This window comes from Schistocerca americana, chromosome 3 (genome assembly GCF_021461395.2).
Source record: "Schistocerca americana isolate TAMUIC-IGC-003095 chromosome 3, iqSchAmer2.1, whole genome shotgun sequence".
Lineage (NCBI taxonomy): Eukaryota > Metazoa > Arthropoda > Insecta > Orthoptera > Acrididae > Schistocerca > Schistocerca americana.
The window spans coordinates 795054092-795076296 of record NC_060121.1 but is presented as its reverse complement, the minus strand read 5'-3'; the positions used below and the strand labels follow the sequence as shown (position 1 = coordinate 795076296).

Sequence of the window (22205 nt, the reverse complement as noted above, 5' to 3'; positions counted from 1 at the left end):
ACAAAATTTTATGAGTGATTTTTCGTGACAAACGGCTCTCACTGTATGTGAACCGAAAGAAACAGATAGTTCCTTGTAATGGTATTAAATTTCTTACCCGTCTGTCGAAGCCGTAACAACTGCAACTTTTCCCTTTAATTTACCATCAGAATGGCCCATTGCTGCGGTACGGTTGAAATGTACAGTCGGACTGTATACGTTTCGGAGGGAATTACAGCTACGAAATGCCGACCTCCACATTACTTCACACTTTCATTCAGATTAGGTTACCTACGCGACAATTACGTGCAGGGTCCATGGATCAACTTTACGTCTATCAGCAATTTGTTAGTACTGCTGCAGACAGATAAAGCAGAGAACTTAGCTACCCATGATGTGTTTTGAAGCCGGGAGCTAAAATTTGTTTACATATACCGAGAAACAGTAGTTCATGTGCTTATTACGTCACAATACGGTGTCTGAACTCTGAAGAGAGGTGTTAATTCCGCGAACATGAAAGCAATGACCATCGATGAAGAACAAAGTAGTGGTTCTAAAACAAATGGAAAAGGAAATGGACTTTTGTTGTACTATCACCATTACTCATTTTATTCCCAAAAGGTATGTTCTTATCTTCCGTTGATGTTTTGATATTGATGTTTTAATGAGACAGGTTTCTGTAGGTTGTTTGCCTACCATGCACCATACATAAAAGTTATCTGATTTCTGTGTCTCGGTTTTTTAATGTTACTATGAATATAGGTTCTAATGGCACTGTATGAGAAGAAATTACCGTTCAAATCCAGCATCGTCAACATTACCAAAGGAGAACAGTTCGAGCCATGGTTTTTGCACATTAATCCAAGAGGGGAAATACCAGTATTGCAAGACGGCGTGAAAATAATTCCTGATTCAGGAAGAATATTAGACTATTTGGAGGACAACTTTAGTAACGGCAAGTTTGTACGACAAGAAAACTACAACGAACACAAAATCACCAGTTTTCGTAACGCTTATTTTCATTTCTAGGTGATACACGACGACTTATACCATTGGATCAAGGACCCGAAGTTCGTCAGAAGGTTATTCATTTTAGGTCAGTTATAGACCAATTACCATCAGGGGCAATTACCTTGGGATCATTTTTTCATCCTCAGTATTCTCAGAAACCAAAACTACCATTCATACAGCCAGTAAGAAGAATGTTACAATGTAAGATAGTCATTAAGTTAAATTGAAACAAGACAAGTGAGAAGAACAACAGTAATTGTCATTGTATTACTGCTATTTCAGCTGCAGAGAAGAACAGCTGTATGACTCTTAGATATCATGCAGAGAAGAATCCTGAGTCTCGTGATGTCCTATTGCAGAAAGCAAAGGCTCAAGAAATTAAACACGAGAAATTACTTGTCCAGGATGAGTATCAGAAGCTCCTCGATCAAGTAGACTCAGTGTTGTCTGAAGTGGAAAACGAACTCGCATCACATGCAGATAGTAAGTGTTTCACTTTATTTACATATACTTCACCATGTTCTGCTCTCTGACAGACTGCTTCTTTATGGGATATAAGAACACACAGCGTTCGTAGAATACTTTAGCATTATGAGTGCTTTGTACCCACTTAGACAAAGTAGTAATATTTGTGGCTGTCACAGCATGTCATCACTCTAAAACATACATATTTTTGTGCATTATTCTAATTGATAATGGAAATGAGTTTGCACAAAAAGTTACATTACTTTAAATCCTACAGAATATATTAAATAGTTTATATTTGCTTATACTTGCAAGAAAGCTGTGTGCTTTTTGTGCAGTGCTTACAGTGGCAATATTGGTTATGCCCTCCCTCATCTCATGAAATCATGGTTATGATGACAGACTGATCTGTATAACAGCTCAAGGTGTAGGTTAGGTTGGAAGTTGACAATTTGGTTAAGAGTTGACAAAGCCAATGAATGTGAAAGCAGAAAATCTTGTTGAGGTAAAAAATTGACTGGTAGCTACGCTTAATGTTTACACACGCACCACATTGAAAATTGTGATGTAGGTCCAATATGTAATTTTTACCAAGCACAGCTGTGTGTGTTGCAGCAACTCGTCTGATTGCAACAGTACTTTGTTGACTTCATACTCAGTTGAAATTGTCTTCATATAATCACACTTCACTTGTAAAGAAAATCCTCACCACATGGTAATCATTCTCTGCAGACCAAAGTTTATGGAATACCTTGCAATCATAAGAAAGTCATCTCACCTGTGTCTTGTCATTAATAAGTGCTTAATAGGCTACTCATGGTAGAGAATATAAATTTCTGTTTTAGAATCTTTTGTGCAGTAGCCACAACTGTTATGTAAATCCCAAGTTGTTTGATTTAGAAACTTCTGCACTAGTAGTTTGTTTTCATACCGTTTTTGTATATTAAAGCTACATTCAATTGTGAATAAGTTAATTAACAGATACTGTAGTTAAGATAGTGCTTAGTTCTTGTTGTAAGTGGAAATTATTAACTTTTTACATTATATCATAACCTGAAGTGCTAATCGCTAGGCCTAATTTTTGTGGCTGGCAAATAACGAAAGTTCATGTAATGTGTGTTAAGTGATTTAATTCTGTGTTCAAGTGTGTAAAAGGTGTTACAATGCATGGCTGTTGCCACAGGACAGTCAGAGAGGGAACAATGTGGGTTGACTGTGGGTTGGGATTTCACTTGGGTGACTGTAATGGGGAACTTAATGGGGCTCTCCCATGGAAATGTAGGCTCCACAAACAAGAGAGTCACTGAACGGAAGGCAAAGATTTGTGCCCTTCACGCTGAATTAGAATGTTAAAATTTGATCTAGATAGGGAAAAAGATTGTGGAAACTGGGTAAAGGTAACAAGCAATGAGCGAAAGGGGAATGGCTCTTCAGCTTCTTCATTTACATCTGAGCTTACTGTATCAAATAAATTTAATGTGTTACCTGAAGTAGGAGGGGAAGAGCATCATTCATCTGTAGGACACATTAGGGTGCAGCACACTTCTAGCAAATAAACTAAGTGCATGTCAGTACCAAAAGAGAGTAGGAAGAAACGAGTCATGCTAATAGGTAGCAGCCATGGGAGGGGTGTAACCAAGATGGTACAGGACAAATTAGGAAAAGGGTACCAGTTCACAAGTATTGTGAGGCCAAGTGCTAGTCTTAGCTAGGTGACAGAGGAAATGAGGAATTTGTACAGATATTTTGGCAAAGAGTATCAGATTATTTTAGGACATTATGATTACGTGGACGTAATAGTGTCATGACTGACCATGAGTTAACATTGCTGTGAACTGTGTGAACACAGAGTTTAGCAGTCTGATTCTGACCGAAATGAAATACCACAAGAGTGCAGTGCCTGTTGCTACAATTTGGAAATGGACATACATGGCCTACACCTGAATAGGAAAGGGAAAGATATGCTGGCTGAGCTTTTTGCAGATAACATACGGAGTGGCGGGGCACACCATCACACAAAGCAAGCTCCACATATATTTCGAGTCAAGAATGACAGTGGTTGAGTTTGGGCTTGTTCTGCGCGCCTACGTCACTTACTCTCCAACAGCCAACAAATGTTCAGTGGTGTTCTAAGTGCTCTGCTGTGCATGTAATAGCTAATACAGCATTAAATGTGATCATAGTGAGTTGTGTAGTGAATTTTGACTCCACTTGCAAATTGTCATCACTGAGTGTGGTGGTAAGTGATAAATTCTGCATAACCATGTGAGAGACATAATTTGCAGGATATACACTTTCTTCCAGTAGAAAGAACATGTATGCGTGTACCACAACTGTCACTTGGAATTGTCAACAATCCAATTCTCGTTGTGCTCTGATATATGTGAACCGCCGCTTTCATGGATCGGACTATAGTCTCAGAGAGGAAGCTTTTTTAGGTCAGAATCAGGATTCAAGCAGTCTGTTGTGAAAGAAGTCAGAATAACAGAAGAGCCCCACAAAATGTTTAAGAATGCGCGGAAAAGTAAGCTTAGCTTATTTCATCAAAATATTAGAGGACTGAGTAATAAGGTAGAAGAGCTCCTTGTCAGTTTGGAAAATTTAGAGAGCTCTGAAAAAGACATCCTGTGCCCATCTGAGCACCACATAATCACCACAGGGATAAAGTTACACATAAAAGATTACACTCTAGCATCTTACTCATGCAAAACTGATATGGGAAAAGGAGGAGTAGTTACATGTATTAAGACAAAATACAAGTTCAGAAACATAGAGACAAGTAGATTTTGTAGTGATCAGCATGTAGACATGTGTACTTGTGAATTAATACTGAAAATTAGTTCTTATAATTTAACTGTATGTCCTGTAGATACTCAGTAGGAAATTGTGAACTGTACATGAGGAATCTGGATGCATTACTGTGCTATCTGTCAGATAGCAGCAAGCAGTTAATAGACTGCGGCGACTTCAGTGTAGATTTTCTAAAGGATTCTGATAGGAAAAAGTCATCTGGAAACCTTATTTGGATCCTACAATTTGATCTCAGTAATTAACTTTCCATCATGGGTGGATAAAGGCAGCAGATCCTAGTAGATAATGTTTTCTTTGGTGACACTGAAAGCAAAAAAATAACTGTCTGCCCAGTAATAAAGAAATAAATAAATTAAATAAATAGACAAATTCTCTCTTTGATCATGATGAACAGTTAGGTATAGTAAATATGATAGTGCCTTACCGTATGGATACTCCTCATTGTAAATCATTAGAATATTTAATGACCCCAGGGCAATGCTTTTAAGAATAGTTTACAAGAGATAACCTGGGAGGAGATTTATAATGAACCAAATGCTAACATAAAATTTACTCTGTTCCATGGTAAATTCACAACATTATTTGAAGACAGCTTTCTGCATAAGCTAACCAGAAACCACAGCAAATGGTCATGTAGTAAAAAAAAAATTGTGGGTGACTAGGGAGATTAAAGTATCATGTGAAATAAAAAGGAAAATGTACCTGTTCGCAAGAACTAGTAGAGATCCTGCAGTAGTAGCACACTATAAAAACTACTCAGACTTATTAGGAAAAATTATTTTAAAAATATCAGGGAACTTGGAAATAATGCCAGAAATCAATAATTCCAAAAGCAGTTTAAGGCTGCATTGAATGTAGTGAAATGAGAGACAGGACAACGAGCCACAGAACAGGATGACATCGCTATTGAACTGAAAGGAAGGGCTATAAATGATGAGTCACAGGTAGCAAAAATACTTAATAATCATTTCTTAAATATAGTAGAAAGATACAGTATATTGGTTTAAGAATCATGAAAGAAGGTTGTATACGTGGAAGAGGCCTGGAGACAGTGGAAGGTTTCAGATAGATTATATAATGGTAAGACAGATTTAGGAACCAGGTTTTAAATTGTAAGACATTTCCAGGGGCGGATGTGGACTCTGACCACAATCTATTGGTTATGGACTGTAGATAAAACTGAAGAAACTGCAAAAAGGCAGGAATTTAAGGAGATGGGACCTGAATAATCTGACAGAACCAGAGGTTTTAGAGAGTTTCAGGGAGAGCATTAGGGAACGATTGACAGGAATGGGCGAAAGAAATACAGTAGAGGAAGAATGGGTAGCTTTGAGAGATGATACAATGAAGGCAGCAGAGAATCAAGTTGGTAAAAAGATGAGGGCTGATAGAAATCCTTGGGTAACAGAAGAAATATTAAATTTAATTGATGAAAGGAGAAAATATAAAAATGCAGTAATTGAAAGAGGCAAAAAGGAATACAAACGTCTCAAAAATGAGATCGTCAGGAAGTGTAAAACGGCTAAGCAGGGATGGCTAGAGGAGAAATGTAAGGATGTAGAGGCATATTTCACTAGGGGTAAGATAGATACTGCCTACAGGAAACTTAAAAAGACATTTGGAAAAAAGAGAGCCACTTGTATGGCAAGAGCTCAGATGGAAAACCAGTTCTAAGCCAAGTAGGGAAGACAGAAAGGTGGAAAGAGTATATAGAGGGTCTATAAAAGGGCGATTTACTTGAGAGCAATATTATGGAGATGGAAGAGGATGTAGATGAAGATGAAATCGGAGATACGATACTGTATGAAGAGTTTGACAGAACACTGAGATACCTAAGTTGAAAAATGGCCATGATAAAACTCTACCGTCTGGTGAGCAAGATGTATGAGACAGGCGAAATACCATCAGACTTCAAGAAGAATATAATAATTCCAATCCCAAAGAAAGCAGGTGTTGACAGGTGTGAAAATGATGGAACTATCAGTCTGATAAGTAACGGCTGCGAAATACTAACATGAATTCTTTACAGACAAATGGAAAAACTGGTAGAAGCTGACCTCAGTGAAGATCAGTTTGGTTTCTGTATAAATGTTGGAATATGTGAGGCAATACTGACCCTACGACTTATCTTAGAAGATAGGTTAAGGAAAGGCAGACGTACATTTCTAGCATTTGTAGACTTAGATAAAGCTTTTGATAATGTTGACTGGCATACACTCTTTCAAAATCTGATGGTGGCAGGGGTCAAATACAGGGAGCGAAAGGCTATTTACAATTTGTACAGAAACCAGATGGCAGTTATAAGAGTCGAGGGGCATGAAAGGGAAGCAGTGGTTGGGAAGGGAATGAGACAGGATTGTAGCCCATCCCCAATCTTATTCAATCTGTATAATGAGCAAGCAGTAAAGGATATAAAAGAAAATTTTGGAGTAGGAATTAAAATCAATGGAGAAGAAATAAAAATTTTGAGGTTTGCCGATGACATTGTAATTCTGTCAGAGACAGCAAAGGACCTGGAAAAGCAGTTGAACGGAATGGACAGTGACTTGAAAGGAGGATATAAGATGAACATCAACAAAAGCAAAATGAGGCTAATGGAATGTAGTCGAATTAGATCAAGTGATGCTGAGGGAATTAGGTGAGGAAATGAGACACTTAAAGAAGTAGATGAGTTTTGTTATTTGGGGAGAAAAATAACTGATGATGGTCAGAGTAGAGGGGACATAAAATGTAGACTGGCAATGGCAAGGAAAGTGTTTCTGAAGAAGAGAAGTTTGTTAACATCAAGTATAGATTTAAGTGTCAGGAAGTCATTTCTGAAAGTATTTGTATGGAGTGTAGCCATGTATGGAAGTGAAACATGGACAATAAACAGTTTAGACAAGAAGAGAATAGAAGCTTTCAGAATGTGATGCTACAGAAGAATGCTGAAGATTAGATGGGTAGATCACGCAACTAATGAGGAGGTACTGAATAGGATTGGGGAGAAGAGGAATTTGTGGCACAACTTGCTTAGAAGAAGGGATCAATTGGTAGGACGTCTTCTGAGGCATAAAGGGATCACCAGTTTAGTATTTGTGGGTAAAAATCATAGAGGGAGACTAACAGATGAATACACTAAGCAGATTCAGAAGGATGTCGGTTGCAATAGGTACTGGGAGATGAAGAGGCTCACACAGGATAGAGTATCATGGAGAGTTGCATCAAACCAGTCTCAGGACTGAAGACCACAACAACGACAACAACAACAACGACAACAACAACAACAACAACAACATTATTCCTATTATTATTATTAATTATACAGATGTGAGTTAGTAGCTCCTACCTGCCACTTTTTACACATCTCGCCAGCTGATGACAGCATAGGACACGTGATGTAGTCAGCCAACAGCAGGATCACTCTTAAGTAGTGCGGACACACAAATAAGAAAGTTGATGGTTTAAATTAATATACATAGTGTTGCTACAAGAAAAACAGAGGTTTCACATATAATCGTAGTCTCGAAGATTAATAAACTGCAAGAGAAGCTAAGCTTCCACATATAATGTTGATCTTTTTTGCACGTGTTATACTTTAAGATATATCACACAAATGTGCCAGTAAAATTTTTAATAACGACGTAAGTGTCTGATCTTCTGGGCTCAAAATTCTTCTACATGGTCGTCCTCAAAGAGTTGATTTTTAATTGTGAGTCAAACGCTCTGTGATTTAAGAAATTCAACATACATTCTCGCATATAGTTCATCTTGTGTAAAAGAAAATTTACTTGGAAAGTAACGCTTTTGAAACTACTATCCACAATGTTTTCACGTGACCTGTTAGAAACTGATTCGTTTCAGCAGTTGCCAGAAAGCGCCAGATAACAGGCGCCACCGCTCTTGCACAGTTACGATGACACAGGAAGCCTGTATGTTCATACATGTAAAACATTAAAAGATCTTGCACTATGTCACAAAAGAAACAAGACATCAGAGGACACTTCAGGTTCATCGGAATTTCGTGAACCATGCTAAAATGCATAATGGGGCTTAGAGTGCACATTCGTATATCCAGATTCGGATGTAAATTTTCTTGAGTACCAGTACTGTATTATCTCGTGCTTGGTTCTTTATTACGGCATAATGCCATGTGAGCTAGGAGATGGAAAACGTGCACTTGAAATGCAGCAAACAGTTGAAACTAGCCAACAATGTGAAATTAAACACTTCGTTTCAAATAAATTGACTGCCTCAGCGCAAAAGATTAATAAAAGCCAAATCTCTTTAGCAAAGTGACAAAAATAACTTCATTGTTCTGCAAGGTGATTAATGCTTGACTGTCAGAAAGGTGGAAATAAAACCTGAAAATAAATAACAACATATTTTATCCTTCTGTAATTATGTGAACGTATTTTAATTCATTTGATAGCTACTGGCTACAGAAATCCGTTTTGTTTTCATTTGATGTGAGAGTAATAAATGAAGAGGAAACAGCAAAATCACTAAACGTAAATATAGGTCACGTGGAGACTACCTACCTCCCCAACACAACTCAGACTGCTCTGTGCATCAGCCGCGGATCTATATTTCCAAACCGGGGCGATACTAGATAGTGGTGCCCAGCCACATCCGTAGCCACAAGCAGGAGAAGGCACTACCCATATGCTACTCAACGGTGCATGCACAAGAGCCTGCCCACAACTGCTCAAACGAATCTAATGTCAACAGCTGTCACGTCACACTCATCGGAGGCAATTTGTCGTTATGAATCATTTCATAGTCTTTCTAAAGCCTTTGACACACTTTGCTGTTGGCAGACTCTTGTATGAGCACTATGTTTTGTTGTTGTATATGGCGGATTTCGTTTTTTCTTCCTCTTGTTAATGTTTTGTTGCTGCAGTATTATTCTGCAGATGCGGGATACAGTAATATCCTTTGTTGGAGTATTGGTTCTTACCAGTCAAAATCTCAAAAATTTAACTGAAAACTAAAACAATGAAACATTCCCGGAATTGTAAAAAATTCCCGGGTTTTTCCCAGTTTTCTCCTGGGATGAAAAAATTCGCGGGTTTTTCCCGGATCTCCCTTTTGTCCTGGGTCGTATACACCCTGTACATGGAACTTACTTAAACCACCATACTGAGGGTCTTTGTGGACCCCAAGTTGTCTTTCATATCGTCCATTATTTTGTCCTCTGAAAATGGTGCACTACAGGAAGAAACACTGCCAATGTCATGTGGTTTGCAAATAATTTTGATCACCTTGTGCTCCTCAGCCGTTTCATGTTAATATTAATAAGAACCACCACAGCTGTATTAAGGCATGTTTATTTTGTCACAATTAGTTTTGTTCAATGAATATCATCAGATGAAGCTGCCAACATTCTTCTTAATTAGTTCTCATACATGACTCTAAAAGTCATTTTGGAGCGTGACAAACACAAAACACTCTTGATGACCACCTGGTAGAAGTTAACTGTTCATTGTGCTTCTGTTGGGCAATTGACGGAGCATTTGTGTGCTTGTCATATTACAGAATGTGCTTTCAATGTTAATGTAGACAATTAGACTTATTGAGTCATGATAATGCATGCAATTCTGTGAGAATTCATTAAGAAGACTGTTGGTAGTGGCACCTGATGATGATCATTGAATGAGATTGGTTATCATGTAATAAATCTACATTAGTATAGTTACAATGGTTCTTAATGATATCATCATGCTGTTTGATGTATATTACATTTTAATGTGGGACTTAGGAGTGAGGCAGCAACAAGTTATTTACTTCACCTTCTAGCTCTAATTCTGACAAAAGATTTAGTCAAAATAATCATACTTAGGCTTCTGATGGTCTAAGATGGCATAGATGTATGTAAAGTAAGTTATAGGCCTGGTTTCTGTCTGTTTTTGAAGACACAGACTCTCTCATTACTAGATTTCTTGTCTAAACGCATTTTGACTTGTATAGGCCATCAATAAAGGATACTTACATTACTGAAATCCGAAAACTAGTTGATTAGGTATTGCAGAACTATCATTGACTAATTATATAGCTTGTCATAATTCATAAGTCACCTTCCTAGAAGTTGAAATCTGTATCCAGAATTCGTAGTATCCTTGTCAAAACATACGACATTCCCAAACCACCATCCCTACCCCGAGGTTCCTGTAACTGTTCCCACTGTTAAACCTGCCCCAAGCATTCACACTCTACCACTTGTTTTAGCCCCATCACTAACAAATACTGGAACATTAAAGGCAGACCAACAAATGAAACTATTCATGTTTTGTGATCTGATGTGTTTTCTCAGTACTTTTTATACACAGATGACCAGCTTCAAACTTGCAGAATACAGGAATAATTCTCAAAATAACTGTCTGAGGATATCCAGTATAAGTGTGCTCTGCAGTATAATTCAAGAGCCTGAATGCCTACTATACCATGTGGGCTGTTTTATCCTGCCACCACCAGTAGTCTTCTCATATCTTGACAGTTCCTCAAAGTCTCTGCAATATATTGTCTCACCTTCAGCCTCCTTGGCCCACTGTCCACTAACCTAACACCAATAGTCCTTTCCTATATTACTGTTTGTTAGAACTCTCTCTAATTTTTGTTATTTACTAATTTAATCCTCCCCCCTCGTGCAACCCCTACTTTTTAATTTTTTTCTTTAACTTCATTTTGCTTTTCACCTTTCTATTTTTCTTTATAATTTAATCAACCTTTGCTTTTTACCCTTTCACTTTTGTAGTCATCAAACTGAATTCACCTGCTTACTTGTGAACATATCTTTGACGTCTGCCCATTTTTTCCTGTACCTTTGCTTCCTTTTGTCGTCATAAATGGTTGGTTCCTCATAGCCTGAGGTCAGAGTGACGTGCAATCCCCTCCTTACCTCCCCCTCCTCCATTTTCATTCCCATAAAATTTCTTCCCCCTCCCCCCAGTGAAACAACCTATTGTTCCGTAAGCTGTGAGTGCTGTGACCCCCGTATCGTTGCCTCTGTGTGTGTGTGTGTGTGTGTGTGTGTGTGTGTGTGTGTGTGTGTGTTTTCAGTTGGCTCATATAAATTACATCTAGCCCTGACTACTGTCAAATGGTTGACAGCTACTGCAAATAGGTATGTTGGAATAGCTCCTGAGAGCTGTGTACCTGTAGTACCTATAGCAGTGGTACCTCAAGTACTGTCCTCTCCCATGGATCCTGCCTCCTCTGCAGAAAGTACAGGATCTGTCATTACCTGTCCACTTGACTGTAGGTCGCATGTCAATGGCAGATACAGGCGTTCTGTACAAGGCGTACAGCGACCAGGCAGGATTCAGGGTGTTGTACCAATCCCCCTAACCAACAAGTTTTAGATGTTGTCTGTCACTGAAACTGAGTTAGTGGGGCTCACTTCACCTGCTTTGGGGAAACCTGCCTTGTTTGGTGTCAGGAGGAGCCAAACACAAAAGGGTAGGGGTCTAACAGACATTTGGCAAATGATGGTACCTCTTAGGGAAATGGCAACAAGGGATAGGAAAGGGCACCAGTTGCACTCATTATGTATGCCTGGGGGCTTCACTCAGCATGATGAAGAGGCTATTCCGGCAGCCATTGAGGGAACATGGTACAACCAACTGCAGATTGTGGCGCACGTTGGAGTAAATGATGCATATCATCTAAACTACGAGGTCATTCTTGGGTCATTCCAGTGACTGGCAGAGAAGGTTGAGAAGACCAGCCATGCATGTCGGAGTTTCCACGCACCTTTCAATTTGCAGCATTGTCCCTAGAACTGATTGTGGCCCTTTGGTTCTGAGTCAAGTTTAAGGACTGATCCAGAGATTTCGAAGGTTCTGTGACGAGCTAGGCTGTAACTTCCTGGACTTGTGCCATAGGGTTGAGAACTGTAGGGTCCCCTTAAATAAGTCAGGTGTGCGCTACACATCAGGGGCTGTTACTCAGGCAGCTGACAGTGTGTGGTGTGCACACAAGGTTTTTTTTTTAAATCCGGTGACACTCCATCCAATCCAGATAACGATAGCTGTAGGAAACCCAGAAGTATCAGTTTAAGATAGAAAGAAATGCCTCTCACAAATGAGAGCATTAAAATCCTAATGGTAAGCTTCTGAAGCATTCACAACGAAGTGCCAGAGTACATAATACTAGGTACAGAAAGCTGGTTGAAACCTGAAATTGATAGCAGTGAGATCTTAGGGGAAAATTTAAATGTATATGGGCTGGGCATAAAATGATAACTGGGTCCTTCTATCATCCACCAGACTCCTCTCCTGATGTAGCTGAAAACTTGAGAGAAAACCTCAGTTCACTTGTACCTAAGTTCCCCAATCATTATATAATCATCAGTGGAAACTTTAATCATCCAACAATTAATTGGGAAAATTACAGTTTTGTTAGTGGTGGGCATGATAAGACAACGTATGAAACTTTACTAAATGCCTTGTCTGAAAACTACCTAGAACATATTAGTTGGAACCCTGCTCACGAGGGTAATATATTGGATCTAATGCCAACAAATAGACCTGACCTCTTTGAGGATGTCTACATCAAAACTAGTATCAGTGACTATGACACAATTGTGAAAAATGAATGAAATAAGTGTCAGTGGCATTGAGAAACATCTGAAATTGTTAAAACTGAACAAAGCTCCAGGCCTCAATGGAATCCCTGTCAGAATTTATACTGAATTTGTAGCTCAGTTAGCCCCTCTTCTAACTTAATCCATTGTAGATTTCTGAAACAAAAAACTTTGCCAAGTTCTTCGAAAAAGGTGCAGGTCACACCCGTCTACAAGAAGGGTAGTAGAAGTGATCCACAAAACTACTATCCAATATCCTTGACACCAAATTGTTGAATCTTAGAACATATTCTGAGCTCAAACATAATGAGTTATCTTGAACAGAATGACCTCCTCAATGCCAACCAGCATGGATTTAAAAAGCATCAACCATGTGATACTCTACTCTCACTTTTTTCACATGATATACTGAAAGCTTTGGGCCAAAAAATCATTTGACTCAGTACCACACCTACCCTTATTGTCAAAAGTACAATCATGTAGGGTATCGAGTGAAATTTGTGACTGGAATGAAAACTTTTTAGTGGGAAGGACACAGCATGTTATCTTGGGTGGAGAGTCATCATCAGATTTAGACGTAACTTTGGGTGTTCCATAGGGCAGTGTGTTTGAATCCTTGCTGCGCATATTGTACAGGTTGATTATAATTAAAGTTAAACTTTCAAAATGCTGTAGAAACAACAACACTGGTCAGAATAAGGCCAAATTGAAACGCATATTAGCGGAGAAGGGGGAAAACGTATGGCAGAAGAGAAAAAATAGTGTGAAAATTGATCAGTAGATGGCACTGTATGTGTCAGAATACGTAACTGAAAACACCTGTTATGCGCACAACCCATTGAAGTTGGTATAAACATGCCGGGTACACAACTGTTTCTTCTTTCACGTCTGCAATGTTTGCCATGGCTGTCTCAATGCAGGATTGCGCTCTGCTTGTAAAGCTGTATTACAAGAATGATGACTGTGCACACATCGCTCTGCAGAAGTTCCGCACACTGAAGGGTTTGAAAAAAGCCATTGGTACAATGACTGCCGTGGGTCTGGAGAAATTGATTCAGAAATTCGAAAAGACGGTTTCTTTTGGTGTGCAACCTGGTAGAGGGAAGAAACGAATTGATTTGACTTCAGTGGAAGCAGTGGCTACAGCAATGCAGGAGGAGGCAAGTGGTGGTGTGCAAACATGTAGTGCACGAAGAATTGCCCGAACATTGGACACACCCGTGAATACGGTGCATAAAATCCTACGAAACATCCTTCTTTGCTATCCATTCAAAATTACCCATGTGCACGAGTTGCTTCCTGTTGACCTGCCAGCAAGAGAGATCTCTGCTTCAGAATTTTCTCTGCTTTAGAATTTCTTGCTCACATGGAAGTGGACAATGATTGGCCATGGAAGATTTTGTGGTCAGACGAAGCCCACTTCCATGTGACAGGATACGTCACAGAATTGTCGGATATGGGCAACAGAAAATCCACACGCAAATAAACTCTTCATCCTAAAAGGGTCACTGTGTGGTGCGTGTTTACGGCATCGTTTATCATAGGGCCATATTTTTTTTAAGAGACGGGTTCTTCCAGTCCTGTTACCTGGACCGTCACTGGTAAGCGCTATGAGTATCTTTTGTGCAACCATGTTGTTCCAGCTCTTCAACAGCGTGGATGGGATCATTTTTATGCAAGATGGCGCACCTCCGCACATCGCAAATCCAGTTACGCAGCTGCTGAAGCACTATTTCGAAAATGCTAGAATTATCAGCTGCCATTTCTCTACAGCCTGGCCGTCCCAGTCACCTGATCTTAATCCGTGTGACTTCTGGCTGTGGGGCTATGCAAAAGATGGTGTGTTCAGTGTTCCGGTTGCGAATGTAGCAGCACTGAAGGCACAAATTGCACAACACATTCTGAATGTGACCCGGGAAACACTTCAATCAGTTATGGAACATGCTGTTTCTCGATTTCAACCTGTTGCAGAAAACGGTAGACAGCATATTGAACGTGTTTTCCACCATTCACATGGAAATTAATAATCTGATTTGATTTCGATTGATGCTTTTTATGCAGTTTTTGCCTCAGGACAATTAAAAATCGATTTTTGCCATCCGATGTGATATGACCTTAGTGGTGGATAGGTTAACGTAACTAACAGTATAACACCTGTACACCCATGCACACTGAGTAGTACAGTTTGTTTAACAGCAAATGTAGACCTTAGGCATTGTTGTATGATTCATTTGTCATTTGTAGTCGACCACTTTTAAATTATGATGCTCACAGCACCATCTATTGCTACATTTTGTAACTGTTCATTTTTCTTCTGTCATACGTTTTCCCCCTTCTCCAAAAATATTCCATTGCAATTTCATGTCAATCTGGCCAATTGTATTATTTCTACAGCAGTTTGAAAGTTCAATGTAATTATAATCACCCTGTATAGTAATGATCTTGCAGACAATATTAATAGTAAAATCAGACTTTTTGCAGCTGGAGCGGTTATCTATAATGAAGTACTATCAGAGAGAAGCTGCATAAATATTTAGTCAGATTGTGATAAGGTTTCAACATGGTACAGAGATTGGCAACTTGCTCTAAATGTTCAGAAATGTAAAATTTTGCACTTCACAAAATGAAAAAACATAGTATCCTATGAATATAACGTCAGTTAGTCACAGTTGGAATCAGTCAACTCCTACAGATACCTGAATGTAACACTTTGTAGGTATATGAAATGGAATGATCCCTTAGGTTCAGTCATGGGTAAAGCAGGTTTGTAGACTGTGGTTTATTGGTAGAATACTGGGAAAGTGCAATCAGTCCACTAAAGAAATTGCTTACAAATCACTCATGCGACCCATTCTAGAATATTGCTCAAGTGTTTGGGATCCGTACCAGGTATGACTATCAGAGGATATTGAATTTATACTGAGAAGGGGAGCATGAATGGTCACAGGTTTGTTTAATCCATGGAAGAATGTCAGAGGTACTGAAGGAACTGAAGCGGCAGACTCTTGAAGAGAAATATAAACAATCCCGCAATATCCTTTCTTTCAGGAGTGCTAGTTCTGCAAGGTTCGCAGGAGAGCTTCTGTAAAGTTTGGAAGGTAGGAGACAAGGTACTGGCAGAAGTAAAGCTGTGAGTACCGGGCGTGAGTCATGCTTCGGTAGCTCAGTTGGTAGAGCACTTGCCCGCGAAAGGCAAAGGTCCCGAGTTCGAGTCTCGGTCGGGCACACAGTTTTAATCTGCCAGGAAGTTTCAATCCCGAGAAAATCTGTTAACGAAGTTTCAAGAACCAGCTTTAAATGATTACTCTTGCGATATACGGGGTGTTCAAAAAGTCTCTCCGCAGTGCCGTATGATTGTTAGCCGCACATGCCGTATGATTGTTTGCCTGCCTGGGTTACTTCTCTTCAAGTGGACTCTCCCAAAATTCCACTGTTTTGTTTATCTCAGCCAGCGTCAGTAGTATTGTTGGTGTGTGTTGTTACGTGTTGATGTGAACATTTAAGTTTAGTTCCTATGCTCATTTGTTTCATTTCTGTCACTGTTAAAATGCTAACCATTGAAGAACGTGCATTTTTAGTCAAACAAGTGTTCAAAGCACTGAGAAGTGGTCATCCTAGCGTTTTGTCTGAGAGGATAAGCTACTCTATATTGCTGATAAAATTTCCATGAGTCCGAACAAGTCAGTAAGGAAACGCGCCCAGGAAATCGATGTTAGTGTCGGAACAGCCCACACAGCTGTAAGGAAAAAACTAGAACTTTTCCCACACAAAGTGACAGTCATGCAAGAACTGAAAAATACTGATCATGGCAAGAGACTACATTACTGTCAATAGTTCAAAAATTTCGTTCAACAAAATGAAAGGGATATTCTTAATGAAACATTTTTCACTGATTAGGTGTGGTTTCACTTATCCAGGTACATGAACTCGCAAAATTCTCATATGTGGAATACTGCAAATCCATTGTGTATTCATGAGGAACCACTTCATTCTGTGAAAATAGTAGTTTGGTTTGCAATTTCTAGATGTCGGATTGTGGGTCCCATATTTTTCAATGAAACAATAAACGCAATGATACTGCAGTGATATTCTGTACTCATTCATCGGAGAACTTGTGTTAAGTGAAATACTGAATGGTTATTTTCAACAAGATGGTGCAACCGCACATACAGCTCGTGTTTCAATGTCACTGCTTGCTGATGTTATTGGCGATCGCATAATTTCACAGTGACTTTGGCCTCCACGAGCGCCTGACCTAACACCACCTGACTTTTTCTTCTGGGGTACAGTGAAAGCAACTTTGTATAACAACCGTCCAAAATCCATCGATGAATTGAAAATTGCAATATCCACTTTCACTGCTTCTGTTACAGAAGAAATGTTACAGCTTGTGTTTGGAAACATGATTAGATGAATTGAATTGTATATTCAACAACAGGGGGGACACTTTCAACATTTAATGTGAAAATTTGTAAGTAAAAATGAATATTCAATAAATTAATAACTTGCATTTCACTGAGTTTCATTTCGGTATATTCATTGTGGCACACGGCACGTGTGGCTAACAATCATATGGCACTGTGGAGAGACTTATTGAACACCCCGTACTACAACTCTCTACTTATCACTCACACAGGGATTGTGAGGATAAGATTATAATAATTACTGTACACACAGAGGCACTCAAACAATCATTATTCCCATGCTCCATACATGAATGGAACAGGAAGAAACCCTAATGGTATAATGAGATGTACCCTCCACCATGCACCTCACGATGGATGTGGATGGAAGGACATCTGCATCTCCTGAAGATTAAAACCGGCCAGTTTGATGTGATAAACAAATTTAAAAAAAACTTTGAACTGAACTTTCCATTTTATTCATATAACTAACTCTTGAACTGTTAATAGCCACATTAAAATCATAGTTAACCCAGAACGTAGTTTTGGTAATGCATTTCAAAATGGAAAAAACTCGATTGGAATGTTTTTACTTGTTTGCCGAATTGCTTGGTAACTATGCAGTGTAACACCTGCCAGAATTGGAACAACACAAATAGTTTACAGAAGATCGGGAAAGGGATGATAAACGTCCTACTTGAGTTTTGGCAGCAGGAAGTTACAAAATAAACCAGAAACTCATAAACCTTGTGCATGGTTGACATTTGAGCATAGAATGATCATAGACTTGGTGAACATTAATAGTGTGTCAGTAAACAACTTTTGCATGATGTCTTGAATGTGATAAAACGATGTGGAAACAATGTTCCCAGAAGAATAGAAACAACAGAAAAAGTCTGCTCTGGCACCTTGGAATGAATAACTGAAAACGTAGACACCCAGTCAAATGATTGGAAGATACTGAATTGATCAGTTGGATTACTCGCCCCCTCTTTTCCCCTTTTCTCTCCACACCCCATGCATTGTCAATGTTGCATACATTTGCTATTTTGTTGTTAATCTATTACTTTGTAAGCAGTCATTCAACACAATGAGTATACAAAATACAATTTATGAATGCGTAATTTGTTTTGTCTGTAGATCCAATAATTTCCACTTCATTGACAGTGTTGGATGATCCATTGTTCTCATCTCTTTCTTACCCCATTTTCTTCAAGAAAGTGAAACTTATTGTTGAGAGTATCAGTTAGCAACAGCATTGTTTCTGTATGAAATCAGCACACATCATCTTCACAATTGTAGACTTTTCGAAGTTGTTTGACATGGATCACATTGTTAGCTAAGAAAGATATGAGTATAAATAATGGTAGAGCTAAAGGTAACAACACTCTGTATAGTTGAGGCATTGAGTACTCAACAGGCATATAAATAAGACTGGAAATATTACTAAGCCTTCAGACAGTGTCCTTCGGAGTGCCTTCAGAAAGTGTCCTGCGGAGCCAACTAATACAAAATAATATCCTCACACAAAAACACACATTACATCCTAACTACATTGTCTTGGCTGACTACACTGCTCCACTGCTATAGCTCAATCAGGTAAGGGGTTGCAATGGGAGGACAGTGAAGAGGAAGGTGTTAGTGTAAAATGAGTGAAGCATGGGACATGGTTGGAGATAGCCACCAGCAGAGAATGAGACCAGGAGGATTGTGGGGGTGGAGGACATCTTGTACGGACAGTTTTCATCTATATAGTTCAGAGAAGCTGGCTTTGGGAGGGAGGACCCATATGACACAGGCTTTGAAGCATCCAGAGAATCGAACGTGTTGGACTTGGCAACATATTCTGCAACTGTACGGTGAACTTTTGGTCGCAGCTGCAGCTTCACAGTGTTCATTCATTTTGATGAGGATGGAGGGGCAGAGAGGGGGTCAGTTGGTTGACAGTCATGCCCACATAAAAGGCTGCGCCAGTTACAGAAGAGTTCCCTATCATACTTCCCTGGAGCACTTCTGACAATATCCTTGTCTCTGATAAACACTCACAGTCCAAGACAACAGACTGGGTTCTATTACTTAACAAGTCTTTGAGCCACTCACATATCTGGGAAGCTATTACGTAGCACAGACCTTTGTTAACAGTCTGCAGTGGTGCACTGTGTCGAATGCTTTCCACAAATCTAAGAATATGTAATCTGCCTGTTGCCTTTCACCCATGGTTTTGCAAGATATCCTGCAAGAAAAGGGCAAGCTGAGTTGCATATGAGTGATGCTTTCTCTGCAAATAGAAACTTTTCTGTCTGAAGGAAATTTGTTTTTTCTCTACTACATTGTATGATCATCTGCATCTTTGTTATCACAGCTACATTTTTTTACCTGTCAGTATCTATGAAGAGCAACATATCATGTATTGGTGGAATTTGTTGTCTTCTAAGGATGTGGTTTGCAGTAATTTTACATAGATAAGAAGTCCATTTTTTTTGTCACAGGTAAGGAAGAATGGTGGTTGTGCTGTGCTCAGTTTACTGTGGCGGATATCACACTTTCAGTATTACTGGAACGACTGTATAGGCTTGGCCTGGAGGAGTATTTCTGGGCAAATGGTAAAAAGTCGCACATTTCTAAGTATTATGAACGTGTACAAAAGCGAGAATCATTTAGGAAAACAGTGCCTTCATTGTTGTTTCATTTGAAGATGTTATTGACAATGCAAGCACCAACTTTCATTGGTATTGGTGTTGTTACAGCTGTGGCCATTGTCATTGGTGGTATTTTATTTTTCAGGAAGACTGCATAGTGTATAAATTTTCTAGTAATTTCAGACGGGATATATATATATATTTTGTATGTCTTTACGTGTATGTTACAGATCATTCCTGATTCAGAAATGTTAAAGTTGAATGTTAGTATTGTAGAAGTCGGGTGGTTACTTAATTAAATTTGTGTGTCGGTCTTACTAGTTATGGTGTACTTGTCGTGTGTTAATGTCTTCCACAGAGAATGCAGAGCAGTGACACATGAATAACCTAGAATTGTTTGTGTATATACATATTGTGAGATTAGATGTGGCTGTGGTTATTTATAGCACATAAAGCAAAAATTCAATTTCACCTGAAGAAAAGTACTGAAATGTCTGCCAGAGGTGCTTTTAATGCATCATTGGAGCTGAATGAAAGTAGGTATTGCAGAAAGATACTTAGTACCCAACTACACTTTTTATCTACATTCTTTAATGTTGGGTGTCTTCGTTTCTCCATTTTGTTTGTATGAATATTTTTAAAACTCAAGACAGTCATTCTTAAGATATTTTGATCAACTACATTCAAAGTTTGTACCAAGAAGATCATTGTCTTGCAATTTTCAGAAAAGGTTGTGTTCATTAATTATTTAATGTGGGTGTTTTGCAAGGAGTAATGATACAGAGGTAAATGTGCACATCGTTGACAAGACTTTTCAATACTACCAAATTGTGCAGTTGTAGAGTGGAATATGTTATTCACTCAAAGTTTCAACACACTCTGAGCACTTGCAGGTGACCAGTTAATTCAGTGATATCAACTTGTGATAATACTTACTTTGAAGAGATTAATATTATGATGGCAGTTAGTTTGTGCTTTTCTCATTATTCAAACATGATCTGTTTCCTCTAATGGATAATGTACAAGAAACAAGCAAGCCCATGTACATAAAGCAGCATATAACTCCTCCATAAACAAATACACCTGTTCTGTGATTTTGGCAGAAATGCACCACAAATTTGTATTGATTTGAATATTATGTAACAAAATCTAAATAATTTGCAAGATTCTAACAAGGCTAGTCTGCATTTGACTCTATTTAGCATTCTGTGTCGAGCTTGTGCCTTGAATTTGCAATTTATTTCCTTGAAAATTGTATGTGTTACATTATTACAATTAATTATTGGCCCCCGTAGATATTGTGATTAACTTCCCATGATGATATTGTGGACTTTAACATTTATTCTAACTTGTTGCTGGAAACAGAAACATAAAAAATTTGCAAGTCACTCCTCATTATTTATAATACATAAAGTTTAATCATAATCAGTTCTGAAATAAGATAGATATGTATTCCAAGACCAGCCATCAAATTGTCAAAACTGATGTGCCAAACAAGCGTGCCATGTCATATTTTAATGAGTGTAAATCTGTTCAGTAGTTACATATGGATGCATCCTGATGATAAACATAAAATTTTAAGTCGAGCAGTGTCTCATAAACAAGAGAATGGAAATGCTTTAATAACTGTCATTGGTAATATTTAAAAGATGGCTTAAAACAGACTTTATGTGCATTTCTGCATCATGTTGAAATTTGTCATTTTATTGTAATCCATCTTCTGGTATTAATATAGATTAAAATTTTGGTTTCAATGGATTGCTGCTTAGAATGACATGTGGCACAATTTTAGGCAGATCTCAAACTTCAGCTGGTGACAGACCATGTAAATATAATTCAACAGAAAATACACATTCCATTAATGTGATTGTGTAGCTATTTTCATAATGTGCCTTTGCTCAAATGTGAATCTCATAAGATTTTCTTGTAAAAGTGCCTTAATGTTTGTTAATAAAATGTTTCAGTAAATGTTTGCTGAGTCTGTTTTTTTTGTTTTTAAGTGACAGGTGAAGTATGCATCATGAAGGCAAATTGCATAGTAGTAGGTTCTCCTTTTTTCCCAACAAATGAAAATGATTAAGCAGAGCAAAAGTCCTTGATGGGCACCAGAATGGGGGCAGAGCAGTGAGCGTTGAAACTGAGAAAGTGCCAGTTTCAGTAGATCTGAGTACTGCTGATGAAACTGAAATAGAATTAATCATGTCATTGTTCTGTGTACAAATTGTACCTCACTATTCAGCAGTCAAATTTTGAAACAATTTCCCCACCAATAATAGTTTGCCTTTGCAGCACTATGGATCATTTCACACCAGTGCCATAAACGTAAACTTCATT

At 38.6% G+C, this 22205-nt stretch overlaps 2 protein-coding genes across 2 annotated transcripts in view; one reads left to right on the top strand and one right to left on the bottom strand.

The window, feature by feature from the left end:
• LOC124605315 (dehydrogenase/reductase SDR family member 4) overlaps nt 1-467 on the bottom strand; it is a 38934-nt gene extending 38467 nt beyond the window's left edge. Inside the window, exon 1 of the mRNA XM_047136901.1 lies at nt 98-467. Within this exon, the coding sequence (XP_046992857.1) occupies nt 98-240 (143 nt within the window). The 5' untranslated portion in view covers nt 241-467. The remainder of the gene's footprint in view (nt 1-97) is intronic.
• On the top strand, nt 251-21839 carry LOC124605314 (ganglioside-induced differentiation-associated protein 1). The gene is made up of 5 exons (XM_047136900.1): nt 251-600; nt 742-934; nt 1009-1191; nt 1273-1473; nt 19722-21839. The coding sequence occupies exons 1-5, from the start codon at nt 493-495 to the stop codon at nt 20027-20029; spliced, it is 993 nt and encodes a 330-aa protein (XP_046992856.1). The 5' UTR covers nt 251-492; the 3' UTR covers nt 20030-21839.
• Nucleotides 21840-22205: the final 366 nt, after the last annotated feature.

Coding starts and splice junctions, on each gene's coding strand:
- LOC124605314 (XM_047136900.1), top strand. CDS start 493: ATGAAAGCAATGACCATCGATGAAGAACAAAGTAGTGGTTCTAAAACA. Junction 601..741: donor ACTCATTTTATTCCCAAAAG/GTATGTTCTTAT, acceptor CTATGAATATAG/GTTCTAATGGCACTGTATGA. Junction 1,474..19,721: donor ACTCGCATCACATGCAGATA/GTAAGTGTTTCA, acceptor TTTTTGTCACAG/GTAAGGAAGAATGGTGGTTG.